The sequence below is a fragment of the Barbus barbus genome, assembly GCF_936440315.1.
Source record: "Barbus barbus genome assembly, chromosome: 48".
Taxonomy (NCBI): Eukaryota; Metazoa; Chordata; class Actinopteri; order Cypriniformes; family Cyprinidae; genus Barbus; species Barbus barbus.
This window is the reverse complement of record NC_136726.1, coordinates 11,355,668-11,375,334: the sequence shown is the minus strand read 5'-3', so window position 1 is coordinate 11,375,334 and position 19,667 is coordinate 11,355,668. Positions and strand designations below refer to the sequence as shown.

Sequence of the window (19,667 nt, the reverse complement as noted above, 5' to 3'; positions counted from 1 at the left end):
CATTTAAACGGTCAGGCAGTTTCGGTAGATACGAGGCTACATTAGAAAAAAAAAACACTAAGAAATATGTAGCACCTTTAGCCATTCCAGTAAGTACAAAGCGGTTAAAATGGGACGCAGGTCTAGCTGTACGCCTCGGTTTGTGTAAGACCAAAAAAAAAAAAAAACTGCTGTAGTGTGGAAAGAAAGTCTGTACAACACTGATTTTGTACTTCTATCAAAAATACCTTGCTAGCAATATGTTTCAGAGCACTCTAAATGGGATATGGACCTGCCAGATCTTCAGATTTCAAAAAGCGTACATAATCTCTTCATGGCTTTTCTAGTACATTTCATTTCTAGCCGTAACTGCATATCAGAAGGACTGTGCCGAGATGGCCGGTTCAGTTCATCGGTGAAGAACAATTCTGAGCTGCGCTTTAGACTGGGGCTAAAGAGCCGATCCACTAAATAATCACTAAACCATCAAATATGCAGCTTTAAAATGAAATTAAGATGATCTACTTAATATCAACGAACAAAAAACATTCATCATGGGAGCTTTCACTTTCATTTCGATTTTAGAATACAAATCGCTAAATTAAAAATCAAAACGTATAGAGGACTGAGAGTGGCATATGATAATAAATCTTTTGTCAATAAATAAAAAAAGAAAAATCATGAAATGTATGTGTCAATAAATACATAGTCCAAATTCCAATAAATTTACTCATGTATTAACGTTATTTAATAAATTGAAATAATTACATTATTTTATCAATTAAAATTGCTTATTTGATAAATAAATACAATTATAAAATATTATATATAACATTTAAACAAATAAATCAAAGCATGAATGAAATGTCAAATAAATAAATTATATTTTGCAAAAGACTTTGATGTATTAATATTGACATCGTTTATTTATTGACACAATATTTGAAATGTGAATAAAAATGAATTAAATGTGTCAATACATAAATAACTATAATAGATTTATTACCATTTATTTATTTACTTAATTGACATTTCTTGATTTACTTATTGACATGCTTATTGAAAGATTGTTATACGATTTTAATTATAAATAATAGTATAATAAAGCATGAAATGGGTCAAATAAATAAATGACTTTCAAATTACATTTTTGCTTTGGACTTTGACATATTGACTTTTTTTATTTATTTATTGACATATACTTACTAATTTTAGTAAGCATCCCAAAAATGCACCTCCTTAATTTGAAAACATTGCCAATTATAATACATAACCTACAGTTATTTTACAGTAAACGGCTGAAAAAATGCGACATAGTCCAAGTTACCGCTGATGCGCTACAGCTGAGAGACCTTCCTGGGTGTGGGCCGGTGACGGGGCTCTGAATTAATGCGCTGCATGCGGTTCAGCTGGGGTTTGCCGGTCAGGCTGGGGTTGTCGGTACTGGGCGGCACTGACAGACTGTGAGGCAGCGGAGTGGCTCGCCGGGGATTGTTCCGCTCGTAGACGCTGTAGGGCGGAGGAGTCTTGCTGCCCCGGCGAATAGGCATGTCTGTAGGGACGGTGGGGGGTAGAGGAGGGTCGGGCAACGGGAGGTCCATCCCACACGTTTCAGAGACGCTGCAGCGACTGAGGGACGAGATCCCGCTGCTGTAGCTGCCGGAGCGGGCAGGGGAGTGAGACGCCAGGCTCCCCATCGGTAAGCCATCGGTCGGGGAGGGAGTGAGGGGCGGGACCATTGACTGCAGAGCAAAACCAAGGACGAAACTTTATTATATATACACCAACTTATCACCAACTATTAACACAGAGTGACTTAAGCATAAATCAGTCACCTTCTGAGGGGAACGGGCGGTTGGCATGGGAGACAGAGACCTCACGTTCTTGCACAGAGATCCTGCTCAACACACACACACACACGCACAGAGGAACAAAAGGATGTGTCATTGAGCTGTACATAACCGACTGAAGTGTAACGGCTGATATCTGACAGCAGAAAGCTGCAGTACCTGTCTCAGGTGTGGGGAGATTGGGTTCACAGCGTGATAATGCTGAATCCACTGGTATTTGGAACGGAATCATCCTCTGCAAAAGATAGAAAAGATAGAAATCCCAGTTAATCTGCTACTCCTGCTATACTGTGGACGTTTACTGAACACTGTAAGATAAAATGGACTTGATTTTATAAATCATTGTCACAGATTCATCAGGGCACATTACTCTAAAGAATTGTTTTTATTTAATTTATGGAGAATTTATTCTTATTCTTTTTTTTTTAAATACTCAATATTTAAAGTTTCAATTATTATTTATACTATTTACATACAGTACATTATATATACTGTAATAATATATGACAATGAAATTGCATATTTTTTATATTATATAATGCATAAAGTAATTATTAAAATTATTTTCAGTATTTATTTCTGCTTATTTCTGAAAAAAAAATATTTTTATATATTAAATATATTTATGTATAATATAAAAAATAAGAATATAAATATATAAATGTATATACACTCCTGAACAAAGTCTTAAAACCGGGGGATACATTACAAGTATTCGCATTTCGCGCTGGTGGATCGTAACCAGGTTCTTACTGCTTCAAAATGCCAAAGAAGAAGCAGGAGCAAGAGACAAAAAATAGAGAATAGGCAATTTATTGAAAACTGCATTTAAACTCAAAATGGCTGTTCATCAGCTGATCAAAAGTTTAAGACCATAGCCTTAAAAAGTTAAAATCTGCGCAAAAATATGGCTTTCATGTCATTGTCCTTCAGTCAGTCACACTGTCATGACCTCCTGATGGCAAAGGCAAAACGGGTTTCTGTCTTTGAACGTGGCAGGATGGTTGAGCTGCACAAGCAAGGGTTCTCGCAACACGCCATCACGAGGTGATGAACAGCCTGTTAATAATAAATAGATAAATTGCCTATTCTCTATTTTTTGTCTCTTGCTCCTGTTTCTTCTTTTGGTTATGATCCACCAGCGCGAAATGCGAATACTTGTAATGTTTCCCCTGGTCTTAAGATTTTGTTCAGGAGTGTACATGTAAATATTTAAAAAATATATACTCTATATGTGTGTATTTATATATCCATAATAAATATACACAGTACACATACATATATTATGTAAACAAAAACTTTTATTTTGGATGCGATTAATTGTTTGACAGCACAAAAAAAAAAAGTTTCTAAACAATACAGTATATGAGTTGTTGCTAGGTGGTTACTAAGGTGTTCTGGGTGATTACTTAATCAAATCACAGAGCCCACCTTTTTTTAACTTAAAAAAATATATTATGGTCTCTAGATGTGGCTTGGGACCCTGATTCAATGTAAGTTTATGAGAATTTTAAAATTTCATAATTCTTGGTGGATACAAATTAAGCCCCACCCTACATTATTTCCCACTGAATATTCAGTTTGACATGTAATTGTTAAAGAGTGGTGGTGGAGCCGCTCTGACCTGTGTGGGGTCCAGTGGGCTGGGGAAAATGCCGCTGCAGAGTCTGTCCCGCGGAGGGAGGCAGGCGTTGTCTCTGGAGTGCTTGTGCTTGTCAGACGGCAGTGGAGAAGCTAATGAAGAGGAATAAAGGCACATAGTGTGAGAGTTGAAAAGATAGGAAATAACAGAGGAAATGAGGCAATGCTGCAAAATGATGCCAATTATGTTGCGGGGCGTTGTAAGTACTGCTTGATTTTGAGTGCCGGATTGCTTATAGTCTATTGAATTCACTCACCTCTATTGCTGGAGGGCGCAGAGCTATTCACATTGTGTGAGCCAGAGTGATTTGAGCTCAGACTTGAGGTAGACGGACTGGGCTACAAATAGACAACAGATATGCAATGTGATTTTGTTTTGTTCTTTTATGAAGTAAATAAGCAAAGATACATTAAAAATGACCATATAAATATCATAATATTAATAACAAAATGTTAATTATATAAATAATGCTATTAAATATCATTGTACAAATTCATATATACCTATAAAATTTATTAAAATATTTATCATTAAAAAAAATATATATTCAAAATGAAATACTTAAATACATGTAATGTTGTGACGTTTATGTATTCTTTAATAATTCATTATTTTTGTGAAAATTTTAATTTAAAAATGTACAATATATATATACAGTGTATAAATTATCATAAAGAAATAACATGTTTAAATTATATAAATAAATTTATTATATATTACACATATATGTGTGTGTGTGTGTGTGTATGTATATATATATATATATATATATATATATATATTTCATATATTTATATATAACATAATTACTAATATTATTAATAATATTAAATAATTAAATAATATTTTTTAAAACTGTTGGATGTCACCAATGATATTATTTTTATGATATTGCATTTTCTGCCACAAAAGAATGGGTTTTGCACTTTCTTATTTAAATTTAAGGTGACCGCTAACAGCACTGAACAGAAAAATTCATTCTAAATAAATAAAATTTAAATTAATTCATTAAATTAATAGAATGGTTGTCTGAATCTGACAGTAAATAGTGTTAACTTTTAGTGACTTTTTAGTTCCCTAAAAAGTTTGAATTTCTCACTTGCATGTTGAAGACCTCATCCGAGCTCTCTGATTGGCCAGTGATGTTGCTCACTTCATTTGAGGCCTGTGATGACAGTGAGGATGAGGAATATCTGTTGACAGCTGGATAGCTGAGAGGACTGAAAGGGAATTGAAAGACATGAGAAAGACAGGATAAATTTAGCAAACGTGTGGGTGCGTTCATGCTGCCAATCTGTCAAACCTGATCTAAAACATAAGCATTCCTAAATAGCATCTACTTGGCCGAGATTTCAATTGAGTTCAACTTTTTAAACTACAAACCTGCGTCTCGCCACGATTCGGCCTCCCTCTGGGCTGATGGCATTAGGTACGGGGGTCCTGCATGTGCGCGGGCTGCCATTTGCAAAATGTAGAGGACTAACTCGCACATAAGTGGGAAACTCTTGTGGCTAAACAAAAAAAATATTAACTGTTACAGAAAGTGTTTCATCAAATTGTTCAAATTAACACAGTTTTTAAGGGTCACAATGCCTCTAGTGGCACTAAGCAAAATGAACTTTTAAACAGGTTTCTCAAACATTCATCTGCTATTGGTCAGACAAACTCAGTGGCCCCGCCCCAAACTCATGCCACTGGTTGAGCCATTCTTACGATGGCCGACTGGTCGGGATTTCTGATTGGCTGTCAGTGTTTTTATGGTTCATCAACGGAACTGTTCTAAAAGTGATTCCAACGTTATCATTGGATAACATTTATAAAGTTTTAAATATGGATATTTTGGTATATTTTTCTTACACAAATGCAGCACTTCGCTTAGGAAGGCCTTTATTAAGCCATGTGGAGCACTTTTTATGATGGATAGATGCACTTTATTGGACTTCAAAATCTCGACCACCTTTCACTGCCATTATAAAGCTTGAAAGAGACAGGATATTTCTTTATATAACATTTCTTTATATAACTCCGATTGCATTCGTCTGAAAGAAGAATGTCATATACACCGAGGATGCCTTGAGAGTGAGTAAGTCATGGGGTAATTTTCATTTTTGGGTGAACTTTCCCTTTAAAGTTGCATATTAAATTGGGATATTCATTTTAACATCTAAAAATGTACACAATTCCACTTTAAGACCAGTGAATATGTATCTATGTGTAAAAGTAAACATACCTGAATCCCCAGACTGGAGCGCATTACATGAAACTGGTCAACAAGCTTTTTATGTAACGGCCTCATATCCTGTGGGACGAATTTCTCGTGCACGGCTAAACCAAATTCCAGAATATGTGCCTGCAAAAATTCAGAGAGAAAATTGTATTATTCTTAGAACAAACTAAATAATTAGATAAACAACATAAAAGAGGAAAATGTCTAGAAATATTTATAATTTTGTATAAATGTTGGCTTCATTTTGTTTTTGCTTCAAATTGTTTTGAATTTTCAATAAATTTTTACATTTAATAGCTTTAAAAGTATCATGTTTTGCAACCATCAAGTAAAAGGTAATAGCATTTTCAAAAAACAAAAAACTTTTAAATATTTTTCCAAAGTAAATGTTTTTTAACAAATATAATGAATTGTTAATACACAAATATCATTATATTTGATAGACACATTATTAAATGTATTAAAGTCATTATACAAATAGCATTTTTTATATATATTTTAAATATATATAATTTTTAAAAATATATTTTAAATAAACAGACAAAAAAAAAAAATGAGTGTCACATAACTGACCCAAATAATTATTGTTTTTGTACCTGTTCAAACATCAGTTCCCTAAGTCGAGTAATTTTCTCTCCATCCTCTGGATGATTTGCGATGTAATCTTTCGCAAAGAATGCCTGCGTGGGGAAGTACATAAAGAGACGCATGAATCATTTGTATTCAGGCTACTTTTTAAGAAAAGAAGAGTTAATAAATAAACTCATACAGTGTGAAATCCAGTGCATGTCTCACAGGCACTTCAATGCAGTAAACTAACCTGCACTCCTACTCATTTCTTAGAAACTCTGATGCAATATTACAAAGACGCTTGGGGAACATTTCCACGACTCTCGCTTAATATATCATGCTAATTGTCATATGTAAGTGACATTTTGATCCAGCTTTCATAGCCCAGTGACTAGACCTGAACCCCTGTGCTCTGTGGCAAACTCATCATCTGTGCAGAGAGGTGCATGCTGGGATTCAGGAGGACCCCTGCCGTTAGCGCTTCCCTTTTAATAGAGTTAGCTGAAGCTCACGCTCACAAAAGGCCAGTGCTCAACATGCTGTTGCTTGGCAACTGTCAGAGATACACGCATGTGGGCTAGTCATTAAACATCCAGCAAATGTTCTTTTGAATGTTGGGTTTCGCTGAAAACAACAGCTAGAAACTGTCTTTCATCTTGCTAAAAGGAAGAAGGTGAAACTGGAGTCAGTGCGCTCAGACCAATAAATCACTTTACAGACAATTTATGTTGTCAAGGCTACGAGACATCAACAGTCAAAAACAAGATGGCGCCGCGCATGGCAGCCATTGTGCTTGGCTCTCCAGTTGTTTTAGTGTTTTTGTTAGTTTTTCTTGTTTTTTGGTTGTCTAACACAATCAATCTCACCAGCCTGTCGTCTGAAATCCTGTGCTGACCAGCTGGCCCCCATCTTCACACAGATCTTCAACAGATCACTGCAGCTGTGTGAAGTCCCCTCATGCTTCAAACGCTCCACCATAATCCCCATCCCAAAGAAACCCAAGATTACAGGATTTAACAACTACAGACCTGTGGCTCTAATATCTGTGGTCATGAAGTCACTTGAAAAACTCGTTTTGGCTTATCTGAAGGACATCACTGGACCCTTACTTATCCTCAGGGCTGCGTTCTCTCCCCATTGCTCTTCTCCCTCTACACCAATGACTGCACATCTAAAGACCCCTCTGTCAAGCTCCTGAAGTTTGCAGATGACACCACACTGATTGGCCTCATTCAGGACGGTGACGAGACTGCTTACAGACAGGAGGTTAAGGAGCTGGCTGTCTGGTGCAGTCTTAACAACCTGGAGCTGAACACGCTCAAAACTGTGGAGATGATCGTGGACTACAGGAGAAACCCCCTGCACTCCCCCCACTCACCATCATGAACAGCACTGTGACTGCAGTGGAGTCATTCAGATTCCTGGGCACCACTATTTCTCAGGACCTGAAGTGGGACATTCACACTGACTGTATTGTGAAAAAGGCCCAGCAGAGGTTGTACTTCCTTCGGCAGCTGAGGAAGTTCAACCCGCCACAGGACTTACTGAAACAGTTCTACTCTGCCATCATTGAATCTAACCTCTGCACTTCAATAACTGTCTGGTTCAGCTCAGCTACCAAATCTGACCTCAGAAGACAACAGAGGGTAGTCCGGACTGCTGAGCGAATCATTGGTACAACCTTCCCCAGTCTCCAAGAACTGTACTTATCCAGAGTGAGAAAAACAGCTGGTAAAATCACTCTGGACCCCTCACATCCAGCACACTCCCTCTTTAAACTGTTACCGTCTGGTCGACGCTACAGAGCTCTGAGCACCAGAACGACCAGACACAGAAACAGTTTGTTCCCTCAGGCAATCCATCTCATGAACATTTGAACTCTTAACAATAAACATGAAACACACAGCACTATCATACTTTTTATTTTTTATTTAACACACATACTTACTACACTTCAAATTTGCACCTAACATACCTGTACATACCAAATTGTCTATTTTGTATACTGTGTTTGTGCTATTTGGCACATTGTCCATTTTTGTATATTTGTACATTATTTATTTTATTTTTATTCTTTATTATCTGTGTCCTGTCCTGTTGCTGTCATTCTGTCGCACTGTGGAGCTACTGTCACTAAAATAAATTCCTCGTATGTGCCAACAAACCTGGCAATAAAGCTCATTCTGATTCTGATAACATTTAGATCACAACAGTTCATAAAACAATTTTTTTTATTTTTATAAATGACAAACTCAGAGGATGTATTTGTAATTGATATATATGCAAACTTTTTGCGTAATAGTTTTTTCTGTAATAGTGATTGAACATAAAATAATATTTTGCATTTGCATTCAATTAATATTGGGCAGTAAATAACAGCAGCATTGCCACTAATTTGAACAAATCAGTCACCTAAAATATAAACTAAAATTATAATAAAAAAAATAAATTAGATTTTCAACATTTTAGATAAATTATAGTCATAGTATTATATAATAATTTTGCAAAATAATAGTGTAATATTTAGATAATCAGTTTTTCTGCTATAAATTATTAGATAAATACTGCTCTCTATACAATAAAATAAAATAAAACAAAATAAAATAAAATGAAATGAACTTTAGTGTAGCTACTTGTTATCAGCAGCTCAAGACCAAGATCATGACACAACAATAATGCCAAGGCATTTGGATCACAAGAGTTCAAAGATTTCAAATTTTCAATATTTATTTTATCAACATAAAAAATATTTTCTCATTGCTACTAACTTGAACTAACCAGTTGCCTAAAATAGTGACTTTGATTAAAATGACTTATTTTACTGGGGGGAAAAATCAGATTCCCCAAATTTTACATTATAGTTATACAAACTGCTTGAATATACAAGCCTCAAGTTTATGTGAATACCGTTGGTCTTTATCAGCTTTGCACATTTTCCCACTCCAATTTTCCCAATTATTTTTTGCAGTACTCTACATGTTTGATCCAAGTGTTAAGGCAGTTAAGTCAACCCAAAGTCCACCTCTAATCTACCAGAAGTAGATTGACCCTGCTCTCCATCGAGTCCCGTACCTCTTGGTATCGAGCCAGTCCTCCATTGACAGCGGCGTCGATGACTCCGTTCAGGCACATGGTGAGAGGGTTGATGTTCAGCATCTGCCTCATCTGACACTGGGCAATCAGCGTCCTCAACTGCAGCGTCTTATTTTCAATCACCTCGCTGGCGTTCTCCAAGGGACTCATCTCCACCTGTATTGAAAGCAGACCGAGGTTATAATGTCTCTGTTTATGTTTATATGATTGTTTTGATGGTGGATGTGCAGTCTTGGGGGCAGTTACTTTAAATTTATGACACTGGCGAAGTGCTTAAAAAAGTATGTGATCGTCTTGTACGTGATAGGCAGTGTGATTTATCAAAGGCTGTAGTCTACAAATGTCTTGTCAAAATGAGAATTTTTCTTTTTTATTAAGTTATGACTCACCAGTTCCCTTTTCTCAACTTCAAACCAGCGAGAGATGCCAGGTAGACTCTGAGAGAGGGTCAGTGTTGTCCGCTCAACCCACAGGCTCTACAACACAACACAAACAACATGAACATCACAAAACTGATTTTTAAAAATGAAATCATTTTATCATCTTGGTGCCCAAGACTTTAGCAATATCAAAAAATGAAAAGAACTGCTCAGAGAGAGTAAGAGATTTAGAGATAGATAGATAGACAGACAGACAGGCAGACAGACAGACAGATTTATGGATAGATAGACAGACACATATACACACACACACACACAGACAGATAGATAGAGAGACAGACAGACAGACAGACAAACACACACACACACACAGAGATAGATACAGTAGATAGACAGACAGACAGACAGACAGACACAGACAAACAAACATAACCTAAGTCTACAGTACCTTAAACTCGTTCTCTTTGTCTTTGGTGCCTTTGTGAAAAGGCCTGTCATAGCGAAACCTCCAAATATGGTTGACTTTGTAGAAGCTCTTGATGTTGTTTGGGACTCCGTCTCTCTGCAGGACGTCCTGGTTTTCAGGGACAGGACTAACGGCATAGATCTGCAGATCTGAATCACGACCAGTTAAGGGACGTACAAAGCGCATTCACTCAGTTCACACAAACAAACAAGCAGCCACTAATAATCTCATTCTCTCATTTGTTTTTCTTTTTTTATGGGATTCAGGAGAAACATCCGAGACAAAGGTGTCACTTATAAATTAAGCATAACTGAGACTTAAGTCTCCGAACTGTAATAGAGCAATAAATCCTTCCTCTGAAATAAGTTCGAGCTACTCATGAACTTGTGCCACAGATATACTCAGCTATCAGACCATTAGCAGATGGTTGGACTTTGTGAAGAGAAGAGGTCACAGAGCAGCATGAACTCAGTTCAGATACCCATCTGATTCGAAACTGTGCTGCTGGCTGCCGACCAACAGTTTACACATCTAACAGCTGCCCTATTAGCACTTCCCCATTCTTTAATTGCCCTTATCCATCCTCATGTAAGAATCCTTGAGGAGCAATTTGGCAATCTTAAGAAATTAAATGTGAACTTGTAATGTACTGTTCTGAATAAACAAATCCAGCTAATACAAGACAAACAGATTATATATATATATATATACACTTTTTTTTCAATTTACTCAAAACCAATTTGAGTTTTAATGTGGCTTTCATAATGAACAAATATTTATTTTCTTTTTTTAAATTCAAAACCATTTTGACTTTTAATGTGGCTATCATAATGAACAAAAGAAAAAAAAAAAAATTAAATTGACAGAAATGTGTTTCAGGATACACTGCGCGTCTGCTTGGTGGATGGTCTGGTCTGGCAGGTTGGCGTGCTGCATTGCGATGGCGTGAGGAAACTCGCTGAGCATCCGCTGCTGAAAGGCCTCCAGACGCTCGTAATCGTTCCCTCGACACACAAACTCTTTATTCTGACCGCCGGCAACACACACACAAACACAAGTAATGAGGAAAGTGGAAGAAACCGGACACGATATTGACTGTTTGAGGGACTAAATGAGAATAGAGTAAATCTTTCATAATTCCTAATTCATTCTCATTTTCCCCTCCATTCTCACTACAATCATCCACACATTGCACTGTGGTGTGAAAATACAAAAGGATAGCAATTGGATAAAATGCAAATAGCTCAATAAAAAGGAAACGTTGCAGAAATGTTACAGATTATAGCTGAGTTGCAGTGAGATCTGGAAGGAAAGCGCCCCCTAGAGGACATGATGTTGAATTAAAGAATAAATCATAATTCAACCAAAATTGAAAAATCTAAATACCAAAACAATGGATGAATAAGACAGCGATATCTGTAAAATATTTACCTAATATAATCAGCTTTTATTATTTTACATTATTTTACATTATATACATTATTATAATATATGAAAAATAATATGTATACAAACATATAAATCTAACACTAATATGCTTGAGTTGTACCCTTAAAAAGAAGGGGAACTTCTTTCCGTAGAAGCCGACTCTGAAGAACTCCGGCTCGAGCCGCTGCTGGTTCATTATTTTGTCATACAAAGAGGCTTCCATCATCTATCAAACATGCAAATAAAACAGACCATTGAGCACATTGTAACACAAACAGCTGTTAATATGACAAATTACTGCCACAATCTGTGAAGCAATCGACTGTGTAACAGAATAAACAAAAAACAATCAGGGAGATTCAGTTTAACAGTTAAAGCCAAACGCCTCATTAGGATAACAATTGGCCGTAAGTGTAATGAACATATTAACAACTCAATTTAGTTCAAATAAGCGCTATATTTACAGCCAGTGGGAGTTTGAACTGCCGACTAGAGTGCATGAAAATAAGTAAATAAATACTGTAAAACTACAAAGAAATTTAAACGGGTCATATGACATGCTTTCCTTTGTCTTTGAAGTGTTATAAACTGCTCGTGCAAATATAAGATTCGTAAAGTTGCAAATATTAAAGTCTCAAACCCAAAGAGATATTTTTTCTAAAAGTTAAGACTCGTCCACGCTTTCCTAAAGCACCTCATTCAAACATCCCCACATATCTAAGTCACCGTGTGGGAAGATTTGCATAAAACCGCCCAAATGTTTACGCAAAGAAAGAAGGTGTAACTCTTATTTTCGCTGTAGTATTGTTGCCGCCGCTAGGTTGTGGAGACGCTGTGTTTCCAAATATGGTAAGGGGCGTAACATTTCCAATCACATATTTGGCCAATCACAACGCACTGGATAGCTGGCCAATCAGAGCACACCTCGCTTTTCAGAACGATGAGCTTTGTAAAAATCTTTTTAGCAACGTCATATGAGCCCTTTAAAAAATCTTTAAAAATACATATTATTTATCAAATATGTATTTAATGCGCTAATACCAAAATAAAAATTATGTAAAAATAAATACATACCCACATACTGCATGGTCTGTAAAGAGAAAACACTTACCCTCATCTTGCTGAGGTTCCTGTAGTCATAAAACGCTTCGTACTGATTGGCCAGCTCTCGACACAGTATGATGCAGTTTTCCCAGCACTGGAATGAATAGTTAAATAACAGTAATACTTCAAACATAAAAGTATATTTTTAGCTATAAACAAGGAACCCTGCTCTCGTCAAAACGGTTGCGTAATCGCAGCAGTAGGTTTCAGCCACAAGATGGCAGTATGTAGGAAGAAAAGAACTTGCTTTTTAAACTTACAGTAGCCGCCCTGATCCTTCAACATTAAGCATTAATTAGTCACATATTTTAAGATGGTTGAGGTGCATGGATGGACTCACTTTTCCTCTGTCGAAATTGTGTATGATGGTGAGATGAAGGCATTCCTTCCTCTGCCATTCACTCTGCATAGGGTACGTGAGGAATTCTCTGAGAGGCCTTTCGGTCCACTCCAACAGCTCATCGTACAGCAGGAGGGTGTAGGACGCCTCTGCAACACAGTCACAAAGATCATAAAACAATTATTAGAAAATAGTCATTTATAATAGTACATAATATTCATAATATATATTCATAGTACATAATATAATAGGACAATATTTATTAGTATTATTCTTAAAATTATTATAAAATAATATTTAAACAATTTACATAAAAAAAAATTATATTTCAATTATATTCATATTATTTTAAATTAATTGGCGCAGAAATTACAGTAAAACAATTAAAATGAAATTGATACAGATCAACACAAATATGTTGAGCAAATATTACCGGTGTAATTTTGTGCCTTCAGGTGCAGCTCATAGAGCTTGTGAATATAACGGATGTACATTTCTTCTTTATTCAACTCGGTTTTGTAGAAGTTCTGAAAAGAACAGGACAATGTGACCAGAACATGCTTTTATTTTATATTTTATTTATAACACATAAAACAGTAAAAAAAAATTGTTAAATGTGTTATATTTTATATCCAAAACTAACCACAAGGTTGACTGTACATCCCATTGTTTTCCCATCAACCTCACCTATCTTCATGCAGTCCCTGTGTAGAGATGTTGAAGAGTACAGTATCTCTGAGCCTCATGCATGGAACATGAGTGTGTTTGTACTGTATACTGTATGGATGTGAGTGTGTCCGCTTTACCTGTAATCTAGTAATCTCTCCATTAGCCGTGTGACGGTAGCGATGTGGGAAACGCCACTTTCTCTCCAGGTCTCTCTCTCAATCTTCTTCAGGAGACTAAATCAGATATATTAGAAGAACTAATTAAAACAACAATACAAACTTAAAGTCAAATTTTAATTAAATTACCTGATCACCCTTTTATTTTGTTACACCCAGCTGTACAGTATATAGTACATGGTATTTAATGAGGGTCTTACCTCGGATACGGACCAAACAGTGGAATTCTAATGCAGAAAAATAGAAAAACAATTTCAAATATTTTATTATATTTTTAAAAATTGAATATATACTTTGAAGTATTTCATAGTTTGTAATATTTAACACTTATATAATATAAGTAATATTTTTATTTATATACTACTTCTCAAACTTTGGGGCCATAAGATGTTTTTGAAAAAAGTGTCTTTCACATCAAGGCTGCATTTATTTTAAAATTAAATTTTTTTCCTGTAATTTTCAGCATCATCACTCCAGTCTTCAGTGTCACATGATCCTTCAGAAATCATTCTAATAGGCTGATTTAGTGCTCTAGAAATATTTCTTATTATTATCAATGTTGAAACCATCTGTGCTGCATAAAATTGTTGTGGAAACCATGATGTATTTTTCAGGATTCTTTGATAAATAAAAGGTTTTTTTTTTTTTTTTTTTTTTTTTTTTTTAACATTTATTTGAAACAGAAATGTTTTTTAACATTGTTTTTACTGCCAGTTTTTATCAATTTAATGCATCCTTGCTGACAAAAAGTACATAAAGTAAATAAAAATAAACTTACCTAAAACTTTTGAACAATAGCAGAGACTTTTATATTTCATCATTTATAGCACATAAAGTTTGATATTTATATAAATCCCTATAAATATAATTATAATTTAAATTTCTAATTGCAGCTACAAAACATCATGATTTAGGAAAGAATTAAAACTCACATGTTGTTAAAGAGCTCTCTGTATGTCTCATCTCCTTTTCCCTCTGACATCAGGCCATCCAGTTTGTCTATTAGTTTGGCCTCCACCTTTAAAAAAACAAAATGCCAAAAAAATGCAATCCTCAAAATGTCAGTTTTCATTAAAGCATGTTTTTAAATCCACTTACAGTATGATGTTAGTCAAGGTTTCCTGCACCAAAAACATCATCATGTATCATATATGTGACCCTGGACCACAAAACCAGTCTTAAGTCGCTGGGGTGTATTTGCAGCAATAGCCAAAAATACATTGTATGTGCCAAAATTATTGATTTTTCTTTTATGCCGAAACTCATTAGGACATTAAGTAAAGATCATGTTCCATGAAGATATTTGGTAAATTTCCTACCATAAATATATCAATAATTATTTTTTGAGTAGTAATATGCATTGCTCAGAACTTCATTTGGACAACTTTAAAGGCGATTTTTTCAATATTTTAGATTTTGTTTTGCACCCTCAGATTCCAGATTTTCAAATAGTTATATCTCAACCAAATATTGTCCTATCATAACAAACCATACATCAATGGAAAGCTTATTTATTCAGATGATGTGAATTTTGAAAAATTCACCTTTATGACTGGTTTTGTGGTCCAGGGTCACATATTTGTATTTTTTTTATCATTATTTTTGAGGGATTTCTGCAAGACGGCAGAAAATAAATTATATATCCATTGTTAAATTTGCATGAGCAGCTCAAAATCTTGCTGACAATCCTTTTCAAATTTTGATTCCATTCCAAAGCGACACGATCTTGGTAAACAAGCTCAATTTCCTCTCATCCACAGCGTTTTACTCTGACGCCCGCACATAATTTACTGTGACATGAACATCATCAAGCTGCTCTCGCGCGTTCAGACATGTTTATGTCACTGTGATTTCAGCACCTGTTTGAAGTTGCCGCTCCGTTGCTGTTCGCAGTCCATCATATCGTGGAAAATGGGGATGAGGACGTTCCTCAGGTCCATCTGTGGTACCAGAGTCACCTCCATGAACGGACCAATCAGGGTGGGAATGAGATTTAACTTATAGTCACCTGAGAGACAAAACCATACATTGCTTTTATTTGCACTGGTCATGTGACTCCATAAGTGCTCAATGCAGAATTGTGAAAGAGGACCAACCCAAATGCTGCCACATGCTGAAAATCTCACAGCCAATCATCACTCTCATGTCACCGTACCTTTAAAAACATAAAAAAAAAATCATATCACATCTGGATTTTGTGGTAATTGCAACGGTTTTCCCATGATGCAACTTGCTAATGGCTCACGATGTAAAAGTACTACATAATCAAGTATACAGTAAATCACTAAACCTGCTGCTACTAATAGCATCTCATTACGCCGAATGTGTTATTTTACATCGTGAAATCTTTCAATCTCATTCCCAGGAGGATTCTGATCATACAAAGGAAAAGAACAGGAAGGGCTCTCACTTCTCCAGGACTTTTTTCCTCTTGGAGGGCGGGAACATTTCCAGTTGGAGGCAGGGCAGGTTGATGAATAATATACAGAGATAAAAATAGGACTCCCATACCTACAGATAAAAAGAGAGCTAATTAAGATGCTGACGATGATTATCTGCACTGCAGGCACACGTTTAACATGTTCCCAGGATGCTCTAGGAGATACAGAAAAAAAAAAAAGACATTTCTCCTATGCAGTCATTTTGTTTTGTTTTTTTCATATGGCATACTGTAAATAAAAATATGCAAGGAAATATTTCTACTTCATCTGACCCGTAACTTTTTTTTCCTAGTGTAATCTACTGTATTCAAGTTGATTCTGCCATATTAAATAACATTATATTAAAGTATATTATATTATATATATTATTTACAGGTTAAGTGATGAAACATTTTTATAGTTTAGAGTAAATGGTTTTTAGACTTTCTGCATTTAGATTTTCTACATACTCCGTGTACTAAAGACATCTGAATATATTAGCATATTTAATGAACTAGTAAAAGTGACGGAAAGTTATTAGTGAATTTCATGCAGTACATGCTAATTTTTCTCTGGTATTTTAGTACATTAGAGAGCTGAAAATAAATTAATAATCTGTAGTATTTAAACATCTGCATTTTATTTATTTATATAAAAGTTGAGAATGAAGATTATGTGCAGATGTTTCACAAACTGGTTTTGATGTTAGCCACAGCCTGGTCGTGGGTTCAATTCACAAATGTTTTTTAAAAGAAGACAGGGGTGCATTTATTTGATCAAAAATATAATAAAAATAGTAAAATGGTGAAATACTGTTATTACTTTAAATATTTCATCTAATATGCTGATTTGCTGCTCAAGACACATTTCAATGTTGTATTATAATTTTGTCAAAAACGTTGAGCCTGATGAAGACCTGAGGGTCGAAACGTTGCTGTTAATAAATTCATTTGGAGCAGCTATTTTCAGTGTGCGGACTTCTCTCCTTTTTCTTTGTATTATAATTTTGTGACTTCTTTTCAGGAATCTCTGATGAATAGAAATTTCAAAAGAACAGCATTCATTTGAAATCGAAATCTCTCATTACATTATAAATGTGTTTCACTTTTGATCAGTTTAATGAGTAAAAAAAATATATATTTTTTTTAATATATTTTTATATATTTGCGGGGTTTTTTTAATCAATATTTTTAAGAGCTTTCTGCAAGACAACTGAAAAAGCCAGACTTGCATTTAGAAAATAAATGACATATCCATTGCAGTTCAATTTTACATTTGCATGAGTAGTTCAAAATCTTATAAATGTCTTTCACTTTTGATCAGTTTAATAAATAAAAACCAGTAGTGAATGTAAAATCTCTTTACCTTGAAGTCAAATTTCTCATTAAGGAAGTTGTTGCGCAGGGTATCGGAGAGATATAAGATGGTGGTTATGATGACACTAAACACAAACAAACAGAAACGTCAAGCAATGAAACATTTCTATGGCTGAATGAGATTATATATGAACCATTTCAGGTTATGTTTTCCGCACTTACTTATTAGCGACCAGTCTCATGACAGTCCAGTCTTTGGGGAACATATCCGGTCGGATAAGTATTCTGAAGACAGTGAATAATTGCAGGAGAAAACTCTGGAAAACCAGATTGTAAAGTTAGACTACAGCAATCACTATTATTAAAAAGCTGGTTAAACAGTCTCACTGCACTCTGGTAAGGTTTACAACATAATTTTACCGTTAGTTCATCTTTAGTGGGAAATCTGCTGAGAAGCTGTTGGTATTCTTTATCTTTCAACTGCCGCAGCAATGTGAGCAAACAGGCAACAAATTCACCCTGAAACACACACATCTCATTTGTTATTCGATTTACTGAAATACTTTCCCTGAAGTAAAAATCAAAGGTCGTCAGAAAAAGTCACACGCACTGTAACATCCTGGTACTGCAGCCGCAGTGAGGTGGCGGCAGGCTGAGGCCGGTTGGTCACTTCCAGTACAGTTCTGAGTAACACTCCAGACAGACTCTCCATGACCAGATTCACCTCCTCAGACACACCACACTCCTACAGAGACATAAACTTTATTTAATTTTTAATAATGGATAAATACATTAACATCTTTTTTAAATATTCCATATATTTTAAATATGTGTTGATCAAATGAAATGACATTTAAATCACATATGTGACCCTGGGCCGCAAAACTTATTGTCTTGTTTTCAGAAAAAAATAGTCAAAAGTAAGTGAATTTTTGCTTGAAACAAGCAAAATAATCTGCCAATGGGGTAAAAAAAAAAAATCTTATGTCAAACAGAAAACAAGATAATTTTTCTTACCCCATTGGCAGATTATTTTGCTTGTTTCAAGCAAAAATTCACTTACTTTTGACAATTTTTTCTGAAAACAAGACAATAATTTTTACTTGTCTAGAAAATCTTTCTTGATTTAAGAATTTTTAGATATTTGGGCTGGAAACAAGACAAAAAATCTAAGTGAGAAAAGCATTTTTTGCAGTGAAGTTGTTGGTGATTTTACAGACACGTCTTTTAGGCTTAATTTTCACAGCTTTTATGATTTGTCTGTCATCAACTACTGTTGTTTTCTCAGCCGATCAGGTCGTTGTTGGTCGCTGGTGGTTTTCAAACTCTTGATTTCTCCATGCCCTTTGTTTTTGCTATAGCTCTACCTGACTTCCTCTTTTCTTTTAGCATCCAAATTGCTTGCTTTTCTCTCAAAGTCAGCTCCCTCATCTTGTGTGTGTTATCATCGAATGCAAGATTCAGAATACAGAAGTAATGGATATAACTGATACGACACATTCCCTGCTTTTAATATCTGAAGAATTAATGCAACAGGACACAGCTGATCACTTAGAAAGACCCGTGAGGCAACTGTTACAATACTTATGCTCACATCAGATAGAGGGATGAAACTCTAAAAGTGCTGAACTTCTTAGCTGGTAAAACATCTGTGTGTTGAATCACCCAATAATAAAATGTGACATTCTGTAGTTTTGTCTCATATTCATCTTTTAATCATATTTGTAAATGTCTTGACTCCGCAGCCAACAGAGCAATTTTGTCTTTACTGTTCCAATACTTTTGGAGGGCACTGTATGTATATATATATATATATATATATATATATATATATATATATATATATATATCAGCAACTAAAATAGGTACCAAATCATACAAGCAATTCTAATCAGAAAAAATAAATTAATAAAAAAGGACAAGAGCAACAAACTAACCAATAAATAGAACAAAAGAAGAAACTTTTGCAGAGAATAAAGTAAACAGTGTGAAAAGGTCTCCAGCAGC

General features: G+C 35.2%; 1 protein-coding gene across 1 annotated transcript in view; it reads right to left on the bottom strand.

The window, feature by feature from the left end:
- Nucleotides 1–1,316: 1,316 nt before the first annotated feature.
- dock4a (dedicator of cytokinesis 4a) overlaps nucleotides 1,317–19,667 on the bottom strand; it is a gene marked incomplete at both ends in the record, with an annotated part of 66,168 nt that continues 47,817 nt past the window's right edge. Inside the window, 28 exons of the mRNA XM_079411891.1 lie at nucleotides 1,317–1,721; nucleotides 1,815–1,876; nucleotides 1,989–2,064; nucleotides 3,454–3,563; nucleotides 3,728–3,809; nucleotides 4,571–4,691; nucleotides 4,855–4,982; nucleotides 5,702–5,821; nucleotides 6,295–6,378; nucleotides 9,341–9,517; nucleotides 9,751–9,837; nucleotides 10,190–10,356; nucleotides 11,092–11,233; nucleotides 11,757–11,861; nucleotides 12,747–12,833; nucleotides 13,080–13,228; nucleotides 13,513–13,606; nucleotides 13,723–13,783; nucleotides 13,886–13,981; nucleotides 14,125–14,151; nucleotides 14,857–14,942; nucleotides 15,784–15,932; nucleotides 16,021–16,079; nucleotides 16,335–16,435; nucleotides 17,710–17,785; nucleotides 17,883–17,977; nucleotides 18,081–18,179; nucleotides 18,271–18,405. Of these exons, the coding sequence (XP_079268017.1) occupies nucleotides 1,317–1,721; nucleotides 1,815–1,876; nucleotides 1,989–2,064; nucleotides 3,454–3,563; nucleotides 3,728–3,809; nucleotides 4,571–4,691; nucleotides 4,855–4,982; nucleotides 5,702–5,821; nucleotides 6,295–6,378; nucleotides 9,341–9,517; nucleotides 9,751–9,837; nucleotides 10,190–10,356; nucleotides 11,092–11,233; nucleotides 11,757–11,861; nucleotides 12,747–12,833; nucleotides 13,080–13,228; nucleotides 13,513–13,606; nucleotides 13,723–13,783; nucleotides 13,886–13,981; nucleotides 14,125–14,151; nucleotides 14,857–14,942; nucleotides 15,784–15,932; nucleotides 16,021–16,079; nucleotides 16,335–16,435; nucleotides 17,710–17,785; nucleotides 17,883–17,977; nucleotides 18,081–18,179; nucleotides 18,271–18,405 (3,180 nt within the window). The remainder of the gene's footprint in view (nucleotides 1,722–1,814; nucleotides 1,877–1,988; nucleotides 2,065–3,453; nucleotides 3,564–3,727; nucleotides 3,810–4,570; nucleotides 4,692–4,854; nucleotides 4,983–5,701; nucleotides 5,822–6,294; nucleotides 6,379–9,340; nucleotides 9,518–9,750; nucleotides 9,838–10,189; nucleotides 10,357–11,091; nucleotides 11,234–11,756; nucleotides 11,862–12,746; nucleotides 12,834–13,079; nucleotides 13,229–13,512; nucleotides 13,607–13,722; nucleotides 13,784–13,885; nucleotides 13,982–14,124; nucleotides 14,152–14,856; nucleotides 14,943–15,783; nucleotides 15,933–16,020; nucleotides 16,080–16,334; nucleotides 16,436–17,709; nucleotides 17,786–17,882; nucleotides 17,978–18,080; nucleotides 18,180–18,270; nucleotides 18,406–19,667) is intronic.